This window comes from Nomascus leucogenys, chromosome 22a (genome assembly GCF_006542625.1).
Source record: "Nomascus leucogenys isolate Asia chromosome 22a, Asia_NLE_v1, whole genome shotgun sequence".
Classification (NCBI taxonomy): domain Eukaryota; kingdom Metazoa; phylum Chordata; class Mammalia; order Primates; family Hylobatidae; genus Nomascus; species Nomascus leucogenys.
The window spans coordinates 90,408,954-90,420,150 of NC_044402.1; the positions used below are offsets into that span (position 1 = coordinate 90,408,954).

At 33.9% G+C, this 11,197-nt stretch overlaps 1 protein-coding gene across 1 annotated transcript; it reads right to left on the reverse strand.

Annotated features, from left to right (window-relative positions):
* Positions 1-1,679: 1,679 nt before the first annotated feature.
* On the reverse strand, positions 1,680-8,705 carry MSTN (myostatin). The gene is made up of 3 exons (XM_003253854.3): positions 8,199-8,705; positions 6,046-6,419; positions 1,680-3,612 (listed from the first exon to the last, which is right to left on the reverse strand). Exons 1-3 carry the CDS (start codon positions 8,569-8,571, stop codon positions 3,232-3,234), a joined length of 1,128 nt encoding a protein of 375 aa, XP_003253902.1. The 5' UTR covers positions 8,572-8,705; the 3' UTR covers positions 1,680-3,231.
* Positions 8,706-11,197: the final 2,492 nt, after the last annotated feature.

The window sequence follows — 11,197 nt, forward strand, 5'->3', positions numbered from 1 at the left end:
TGCAATTCAATTTGAAAATTGCTGCCCACAAAGTTCAGATAAGTGTACCAATTTCATTAAGTGGTAAGAAAAAAATGTAGCTTCCTTGTGTCTCTGTGGCTTCAGTAGAACTTGTAACTCTAGGACCATATACCCTTGCCAACTGCAATGCATTTGGAAATTGAACCTATGAAACATAAATAGTTTTCAGGTCAAGACAAAAACAAGAAATAGGGAAAAGATTCCCTATTTAATAAATGGTGCTGGGAAAACTGGCTAGCCATATGTAGAAAGCTGAAACTGGATCCCTTCCTTACACCTTATACAAAAATTAATTCAAGATGGATTAAAGACTTAAATGTTAGGCCTAAAACCATAAAAACCCTAGAAGAAAACGTAGGCAATACCATTCAGAACATAGGCATGGGCAAGGACTTCATGTCTAAGACACCAAAAGCAATGGCAACAAAAGCCAAAATTGACAAATGGGATCTAATTAAACTAAAGAGCTTCTGCGCAGCAAAAGAAACTACCATCAGAGTGAACAGGCAACCTACAGAATGGGAGAAAATTTTTGCAATCTACTCATCTGACAAAGGGCTAATATCCAGAATCTACAATGAACTCCAACAAATTTACAAGGAAAAAACAACCCCATCGAAAAGTGGGTGAAGGATATGAACAGACACTTCTCAAAAGAAGACATTTATGCAGCCAAAAGACACATGAAAAAATGCTCATCATCACTGGCCATCAGAGAAATGCAAATCAAAACCACAATGAGATACCATCTCACACCAGTTAGAATGGCGATCATTAAAAAGTCAGGAAACAACAGGTGCTGGAGAGGATGTGGAGAAATAGGAACACTTTTATAGGAACACCATTGTGGAAGTCAGTGTGGCGATTCCTCAAGGATCTAGAACAACAAATACCATTTGATCCAGCAATCCCATTACTGGGTATATACCCAAAGGATTATAAATCAGCTGCTATAAAGACACATGCACACATATGTTTATTGCAGCACTATTCACAATAGCAAAGACTTGGAACCAAGCCAAATATCCAACAATGATAGACTGGATTAAGAAAGTGTGGCACATATACACCATGGAATACTATGCAGACATAAAAAATGATGAATTCATGTCCTTTGTAGGGACATGGATGAAGCTGGAAACCATCATTCTCAGCAAACTATCGCAAGGACAAAAAACCAAACACCGCATGTTCTCACTCATAGGTGGGAATTGCACAGTGAGAACACATGGACACAGGAAGGGGAACATCACACACCAGGGCCTGTTGTGGGGTGGGGGAAGAGGGGAGGGATAGCATTTGGAGATATACCTAACAATAAATGACAAGTTACTGGGTGCAGCACACCAACATGGCACATGTATACATATGTAACTAACCTGCACGTTGTGCACGTGTACCCTAAAACTTAAAGTATAATTTAAAAAAACAAAGTAAAATAAAAGAGAAATGAAACAGATATAACTAGTCCTTGCTTTCGTATGTGTAAAGCAACTTGACTAGGACCAATTTAATAGGAATTTAACTCCTGAGAACCAGAGTAGCAGACCTAAAATTCCTCAACCATTAGGCTTTTATAATAAAGTCTAAACCATTAGACTTTTATAATAAAGTGAAAATCAGAAATCCAGAATTAATCATTAGAATAAAAACTGTTGTGTCTTTCAAAAAAATGTGAAAACACTTTAATATAACTTATATTGTTTCTACAAATTAGATGTAAGAAATAATTTCATTTAGTCACAGTACAATAAATTTGATTAACAAAATCCCAATTTACAAAATAGAAGTAAATAAATGCAGAAATATATTCATTATCAAATTATAAAAGTAACAGTTATTGTTGAGATAGCATCAGTTTATTCTTCATTTCAGATAATAGAGTCAATTATTTTGGTATGCTTAGTAATGTTTTTGCAAGTATTAAAATAATGGAACGTCGAGATTTAAACACAATGACAGTAAACCACTGAAATTTCAAATTCACATTATACGGCCTACATGAATCCATAAGTGAATGTTAATCATGTAAAAAAATATAAAATGATTGTAATATAACCATCTAATCATTAACATATGGAGTTTTAAGACCACTATTTAATCTGCTAATTTGCTCTGAAATATAAGTAGTTGCTTTTCTGTGATGCATGACATGTCTTTGTGCCTTAGTACTTAATTTGAAATGTCCTTAGTGTAAAAATATACCAAAGTAAATAAAAAAGGAGACACTTATTTACAAAACAATATTGTATACATATTATATAAATGCATTGTTTCAGTCTTTTATACAATATTGATAGAGTCGATCATTTCTATTATTTTACCATAAAAACTGCAGTATTGCAAAGGCAGTGTTGTAATTTTCCAAAGACAAAATTACATACTTCTCCGAGTATGTTATTTTGACATTTTGATAAAAACAAATACCATTTGACTGCCTTTTAAGATAATGCAGTTTCTCCAAGTATGCTACAGAATTGAAAGGCAACCTCTAGCAAAATGATTCTTCTTACATTAAAGAAAATCCATTCCTCATTTGGAGGTGTAGGAAAATGCACCTGAAGAAAAGAGAAACTTACTATTTTACTGAATGTTTTTTATGTGATAAACCTGGTAGCCTCAGACATTCAGCCTATTGTATTAGCACCATTGGCATGGATTGTTAATGTACTGTGTCAATTATAATAGGAATGGAAATTGCATATGCTGCACCATCCCTATTTTTGTGGAATTTTATCTTACCAAGTATACTACCGTACAATGTAAATTCAAGTGTTTAAGGATGATTCGAATGATGGTATATAACAATCCTGCATTTTACCAATGCTGTGTGTAGATTTTTCTGTAAATATTAAACAAAACTGTAAAGAAATAGACTTTAAAGCATACTCCTTTAATTCATCAGAACGCAAGGAGAATTGCTTTCATTTCCTCGCCGATGTTGTAATATATAGGAACATAAATGTAATTTGATCTCCTTCTAGCTCAAAAACTCTGGAAATCATAAAACTTTCTTGTATGATTTGTTTGGATGGTTAAATGCCAACCATTGCATATATTCCCCCTTTTAGTTTACATACTGTAGCTTATGCTTAAGTGACTATAGCATACTCTAGACCTATAGCCTGTGGTACTTAATTTCACAGCTTCAAAATTGTTGAGGGGAAAACCTTCCATGTTTTAGGAAGTTATGAACACTTAATATAAATCTCATGAGCACCCGCAACGGTCTACTACCATGGCTGGAATTTTCCCATATATTATTTGTTCTTTGCCATTAAAATATAGCATATTAATTGGAGACATCTTTGTGGGAGTACAGCAAGGGCCTGCTGAACCTCTGGGGTTTGCTTGGTGTACCAGATGAGTATGAGGATATTTTTGTAAAAATACAAATTCACACTCTCCAGAGCAGTAATTGGCCTTATATCTTTTAGGAGCGATAATCCAATCCCATCCAAAAGCTTCAAAATCCACAGTTAGAGGGTAACGGCAGCATCGCGATTCTGTTGAGTGCTCATCACAGTCAAGACCAAAATCCCTTCTGGATCGTTTTGGTGTGTCTGTTACCTTGACCTCTAAAAAGGGATTCTGTTTGAAAAGGAAAGAACAATCAGTAATATCAATAGACCTGGAGACACTTTTCTACCTACCTTAAGAAGTCATTGTTGAAGAAATAAACTAATAATTTTGCTCATACCACATTTATTTTTAAAAGGCACAGCATTAAGGAATGTTAATTTACACTAGGCTTGATTTTCCCCTTATGTCTCAAAAGAATTGAACAGCAATACAAATTCCCCTAAGGTCAGTTCCATGTCTTTTTAATTTTTATTTTTCCAAGTTTGAGTACCAGACTGCCTGGCACATAATGGATGTCCTGAAAATATTTATGGGAAGAAAGAGAGGGAAGGAAGAAAGGAGAGAGAGAGGAGAAGAAGGAGAAGTGGGGAATGAAGGAAAGACCTGAGCTCCCTCTCTTCTTGCTTCCTGATTAAATATGTTGGCTGAATATGCCTGGTAACTCCTGGAGGGTTAGGTATAGTCATCCATTCTCCTCACTCAGGAAAACTTGGACAATAAAGCCAGGGCAAAATAGGGAAGGACAAATTCAGAAGAAGAGACGATGATATTTCCTTTATTCTTTCCCTGGAAAATGTTTCTATTCAGATATTCAAAAATTTGTTGGTTCTGTCTCTGCCCCAATCTTTTAATGCATATGAGACTTTGTTTCCCTTTACATGAAAAAATCTGAGGAATACAACATATTAACCACTGGACATATTATCAATTTTGATCATTAAAATGCTACCTATAAAAAGGAACACTTTCTTAAATAATTGGCAGTAGTTTTTAGCCCATATCTAAATGAAAATAGCTCTGGCAGTGTTATTTAAGACTGTCAAAAATAATAATATCATTTTGGGAGTCATTAACATTTAAAGTAGCAGATATAAAGGAAACTAGATCATTTAGAAAATTGTATAGTCTTTTAGACACCTGCACACGTATGTTTATCACAGCATAATGCACAGTTGTAAAGATATGGAACCAGCCTGGTGCCCATCAGCGGATGAATGGATAAAGGAAATGTGGTATATATACACCATGGAATACTATTTAACCATAAAAAAGAGTGAAGTAACGTCTTTTGCAGCAAATTAGATGGAGCTGGAGACCATTATTCGAAGGGAATGGAAAACCAAATACCATATGTTCTCACTTATAAGTGCGAGCTAAGCTATGGGTACGCAAAGACATACAGAGTAGTATAAGGTACTTTGGAGACTTGGGGTAGAGGGATTAAAAACTACATATTGGGTACAATATACACTACTTGGAGTGATGGGTGCACTAAGGCCTCAGACTTCACCACTGTACAGTTCATCTGTGTAGCCAGAAACCACTTGTACCCCCCAACATATTGAAGTAAAACATGTGTGTGTATAAATATACATATACACATATATAATAAAAAAGTAATACAAATGAAAAAATATTGTATAGTATTTTGAAGAATGTTTTATTTAGAGTAGATCTGATCTGCTAATTATATCATCTTTATAACTAAGATCATTGAAAGATTACAAAGGTAACATGTTTGTTGTTTACAAGTATAATCTTCTTTTGTAAATTATATCAATAGATGAATGTAAAAAGATGTGATCACATTAAGTATTTGAAAACAGAAGTAAACAGAAATTTAGGTAAGCCAAAAGAGTAACCCTAAATTTGTACTAAGAATTAAAATGGTTTTTATTAATTTTTGTGATATATAAGGTATTGTCATTTACTTGGCCTGATACTAAATTAGTTGGCCTTCCCTAAGTCAACTTTTGCACAAGAATGCTAAGGCAGCTCAGAAATAAGCTAGGTGGCAAAGGTTAATTGGCCACCTAGGCATGTAAATTGAAGTTTTATTAGGAGTATTCCATAAAGAGATATATACACACATCAGTGCATCAACATCCTACAAATAATGAACATATTTATCATGAGGAATCTTAAATGTATTTAATAAAGTATAAGCCTATAAATATCACTCTTAATTTCTCTGAATAAAACATTTCATTATAATTTTAAAAGGTTTATCTGTTTTATGCTAAGCCAAACATTTTAACACATTTGGCACCCTTCTGGGAGAAAAAAATAATGTTTGGATTTGTTGGTTTATGTAGAAAATCCACTATATAGAGTTAATATTTTAATTCATAGAGTCATGTATCATATTAATGAAAGGCACTTTATATTTCGTTCCCAATTCAAAAGGACTTCTTAAGAAATTAAGAAGTATGATATAATTGTTTTCTAAAATCTTGATGCAAAGTCAGAGGATCAAGGGAGTGTTTCATAGGATATGAAATTGGACGCCTACTTTTATTGGGTACAGGGCTACCGTTGGGGTAAGATACCTTTGTCTAGCTTATGAGCTTAGGGAATTTGTAGCTATTTTCCACTATTGTTTATTCATATTATGAATAAAAACATAAGGTTATTACAATGTTATTTTCAGTTATCACTTACCAGCCCATCTTCTCCTGGTCCTGGGAAGGTTACAGCAAGATCATGACCATTCTCATCTAAAGCTTTTATTTCAATGCCTAAGTTGGATTCAGGTTGTTTGAGCCAATTTTGCAACACTGTCTTCACATCAATGCTCTGCCAAATACCAGTGCCTGGGTTCATGTCAAGTTTCAGAGATCGGATTCCAGTATACCTTGTACCGTCTTTCATAGGTTTGATGAGTCTCAGGATTTGCACAAACACGGTTGTAGGAATCTCGACGGGTCTCAAATATATCCATAGTTGGGCCTTTACTACTTTATTGTATTGTATTTTAGAGCTAAATTTAAAGAAGCAACATTTGGGTTTTCCATCCACTTGCATTAGAAAATCAGCTATAAATGAATAAGAAAAGAAGAGTTACTGAAATTATTTCCCATTAACAAAACCCCTCCATATTAATAGTTGAGCATTTTTAAAAGTTAAGATAATGTATGCCTATGCAGTCTTTTAAAATGAAATACTGTGTGGAACTTTATAACTCAGAAAAAAATGTCAAAGAAAATCATTACCCTAGCTTTTCAGAATTTTTCAGACTTATGTATTTTCAGCTGTTCATCAGGAATCTATTCCCCTTCCAGAGAACTATGGACAAAGGAAGGTTCTATGAAGTAATGAACACTGAATGAAATTTTAAAATGATGATGATTAGAGAGAACAAGAGACACTGTGGAGGAACAACCACTTAGAATTCTTTGGGAATCTGAGTAGTTACACTTACTGAGCAGCTGTACCAATCAGTCTGGAAGAAGGAACCCTTCCCCCAGGCCTGAATTACCTGGGGACAAGACACACTGAGCAACTTACTGAGCCTCGGGAATTAGTAGAAAACACAGTACATCTGTTACATTTTGGCTTTGGAATAGCCTTTTAAAGGAGCAAAACTAAGCAGATAATTAACACAAAAATTTTGATGTTATATTCAGGCTATCTCAAAAGCTTGAAAGTATTGTCTTTAGGGCCAGGCTGTCATGTAAGCACAAGCACTAACAATTTCTTTTATTTTGGTTTTCCAAAATTGTCTATAAAAGGTAAATCTACTCCAGACCTATTTGATAGCGGAGTCTTAAACGGAAATTCTTTGCTGCATTGTAACCTGATTACTTAATAAGGGAAATAATATTTTAAAACTGTTTTGAGTCTTGTTTAAAGTATATAAAGCATTGTATTAAAGCAAGATAACAGGTAACACAAAATTTTTCTTGCCATGCCTTCTCTGTCAAGGCACCTGTTTCTCTTTCCTGGAGAAAGTATTCTTTTGAGCTGACTGCAAAAGGAATTGTATGAAATATGTTATCTGTCAGAAGCAGTGTAGATACCACAGGTAAAAGCCCTCCCTCTCAGGAAGAATAAAATATTTTAGAAGGTTATTAAGTACTGTGCCTGCTTGGAAGTACACAAACTGGGTACTCTCAACAATAGTACTATGGTCAAGGTACAAGGAGGACTTTGTGAGCCATAACCTACCCAATTAAAATGTTTATTTCTTAGGCATTTTCTAATATTTAGTTCATGATGATTATTACGCTGTGTTTACTTCATTGTTGTTCTAATACATTAAGATATTTAATTTTTTCATACTCTTCAGTGTAATAGCTTTCAATATTAAATTTTTAACTGTGAAGAACAAAAAAAATACTGAGAGAGTTTCAAATAACAGAAATCACTTTAGGTTTTCAGCAGTGCTCAAGTAAGCTTAAACATCCAGCAATTTCTTTTTTTTCTGTTATTAGTGAAAAAAACATTTTACACAACCAAATACAATTATAAAATCTAATGTAAGTTTTTAACATTGCTTGTAGTATCTCCCAGTCCTTGCCTTGGTGGTATTACTGTGAAAGCATAAGCATGCTATCTATATTTGCCTTATTAAACTAATGCTATGCAAGTATTTTATTTTTTAGTTTTTTGTCTCTATAAGAAAACAAATAATGCAGCAGATTTTTGTCTCATCAACATATTCTCATGCAATCTTGAAAAAGAGAAACTCTTTTCCTTTCTACTTACATACAGGCCAACAGCTTGTTAAAAGAGCCTGAAAATAGATCTGTTTCTCATAAACACTAGAATAACAGTCAGCAGAACTGTTGATATACACTAATAGGACTACTTACACTCTGTAGGCATGGTAATGATTGTTTCCGTTGTAGCGTGATAATCGTCATCTTCCAAAGAGCCATCACTGCTGTCATCCCTCTGGACATCATACTGATCAATCAGTTCCCGGAGTGGAGGAGCTTTGGGTAAAAGTTGTCTTATAGCATCTTTGCTGATGTTAGGAGCTGTTTCCAGACGAAGTTTACTGAGGATTTGTATTTTAATGGCTTCTATTCTTGAAGATTTAGTGTTTTGTCTCCAAGTACATGCATTACACAGCCCCTCTTTTTCCACATTTTCTTTTTGCTCACTGTTTTCATTTAGATCCACTGGACCAGCAACAATCAGCATAAACAGGTAAATATAAACACAGAGTTGCAGTTTTTGCATGATTTTAAAATCAATATAATCTTTTTTTCTTGTTCTTGTTTCTTCCTTTTACTTTTCCTTTGCTTTTGAGTAATGCCAAGCAAAATTTTAATGCATGTACAGTCTGAGAGACAACTTGCCACACCAGTGAATCTTTTATACTGTATTCCAAGTGGCTTTTTATATTCCAACTTAGATGAGACAAGTGTCGTCAGGATCTATGATTGGCTCATGCTCCACAATGAATCTCGCTGTCAGAGGTTAAAACCCTGTCTGTCACAAGTCACCAAGCAGTATTTTGTTACAGTCAAGGGTGAGCTGATTCATTTGACTACTTCATAAAAGAAATAAATCTACAAATAATAAAAGATATTTGTGACATTTGAAAAACAAAAGTCTATGTTGGCAATAATATAAACTGTACTTAAATCTTATTAATCCTCACACAACTCTTATTGTAATTTAAATAAGTCAATTTTAATTTATACTACATACTTAAAATATGAAATATTGCTTCCTCAAAAACTAAAATGATTTTATATTGTTTAGGCAAGCATTTGAAGTAAAAAATATTTTTATTTGTTGTATTAAATTATTTTTAGTGCCAAGTAATTAGGAAAATAAAAATTAGGAAGACCTGAATTAAAAGTTGAGATTATGATACTAGTAGAGAATTTTCATTATAATTTGAGAAACTTGTTTTCTGACTAAATTCTTAGTAAATATTGAAAGTCATTCTTATTATAATATATTGTGCATGGAATTATTTTTACATAGTTTAATGTCTTTTATTAATATGAAAATTATACTGAACTTTTGACTGAGTGCTATTATTTCCTATTCTAAAGATGCAGATTAATATAACCCAGTAGATGTGTTTTTCATTGTTTATTACCAAGAGGGTAATGTCAGCTAGTAGAAAAATCTCTGAACATAGAATAAGATAATGAATTTTATAAATGGCATGGCAGAGCTTATTACAGTTTGCCTCAGATTTCCAGCAGTAAATATCCAGAGAGTAAAAAGTGCAGTATCTATTCTCTATAAATTATATCAGAATATTGTCCGCACATAAAAGAGAAAGAGCATCATGATAAAGGGGTGACCTTTTGTTGTTTCCCAATAGTGTGATATGTTTGCACCCCTTTGCCAATTTCTCATTTTGACCAGAGGGCAGACACCTGGCAGGGATTTGGGGTAAAGTCTGGGAGCAGAGAATAGAGCTTTTTGTTCTCTAAATTTAAGTGGCCTCTGTAGGGATCAAACGTTCAACCTTAGCTTTTGGAGCCACAAGATCTAGTCAAATGAACTATTAAAGAGCTAAGCAAACGTAGCCAGCAAGAAACAGAAGATATTTCCAGGCCAAAGGAGATTTCTTTTTCCTACTCCTTTTTGGGAAGCTAAGGATTCCTAAGAGATTTAATCCATTACTTTTTTTTTTCCAAGAGAATACAGTGGCTCATATCAAATATTTATTTTTAAAGTCACTACCATTTTTGCACACTGTACACTAATTTACTGCCTCGGTGCACTAAAATGCAACTCAGTAGCCTGAAAAGTTAATGCATTTTCATCAAATTCTTAAGAGGTATCTACATCTCTTGAGAAAAAAATGGCCTTACATAATGCATTGGATTTGCCCATCATTAAAGATTAAGGAAAACCAGACACAAACCAGATGCCCTGAGGATTTCAGATACTCTTCGTTATGGGACAATATTAGATCTGGCTTTTAAGGTTTTATTTGTCTGGTAAATTCATTTTTCAATGTGTAAATCTTTGAAATGTTATGATCATTGTAACATATGCATCTATACAGTTCCAAGTAAGTCAAACTTCTTTTTAAAATATGCTTAGAATTGCATAGCAGATGAATTGAGAACTCAGGCTCTGGAGTCAGATAGACCTGAGTTCAAGTCTCAACTTTGCCACTTCTAACTAAGTGATAATGGATGAGATATTTAACTTCTCTAAACTTTAGCTTCCTCATAGGGTTTTGGGGGAATATAATTTAATAATGCATGTAAATTGCTGAATATAGCACCTGTCATATAGTAAGTAATTGATAACTGGCATTTGAGTGCTTGCTGTTTGTTTTATGCAGAAGGGTTTGAGATTATGCTTAAAATTATGCTCCACATGAACTAGAACTGCTTCAGGTCATAGCTGCCAATTATCAGTCACAAAGTCTACCTTTCTAGGCCTGTGAGGCAAGTAAAATTTTCTAAGGCAGCCAGGTTACATGTTCCAGCTCTTTATTCTTATTACCTGGAAAAAAGTGAACAAAGGTTGTCATTTCACTAACAGACAATTCTTATTATTCATGATTTCTGTATTCACAAATTTGCCTACTTGCTAAAATTTATCTATGAAACTCATTATTCCTAGCATTTTTCAGTCATTCGCTGGCATTCACAGAGCGGCAAAAAAATTGAGTCCTATCTGACACACAGGTTCCCAGATGAGGTCAAACAAGGCAGGGTTCCGCCTTATTGTTTCAGCTCTCATACTATAAACAAATTCCCTTTTTCCCATCTATTTAGTGCCATGTTTTCATATATTTTGTGCTTCTATTTTTATTGCTCCTCTTATTGATTTTGCTTTTTAAAAATGGCCCCCAAGCATAGTGCTAATGTGCTGTGTGGTG

Excerpts from the sequence above, each read along its gene's own strand:
- MSTN (XM_003253854.3), bottom strand. The coding sequence starts at position 8,571 with ATGCAAAAACTGCAACTCTGTGTTTATATTTACCTGTTTATGCTGATT. Across the intron at positions 6,420-8,198 it reads CATTACCATGCCTACAGAGT|CTGATTTTCTAATGCAAGTG; the intron begins GTAAGTAGTCCT and ends ATTCATTTATAG. Across the intron at positions 3,613-6,045 it reads GACCAGGAGAAGATGGGCTG|AATCCCTTTTTAGAGGTCAA; the intron begins GTAAGTGATAAC and ends CTTTTCAAACAG.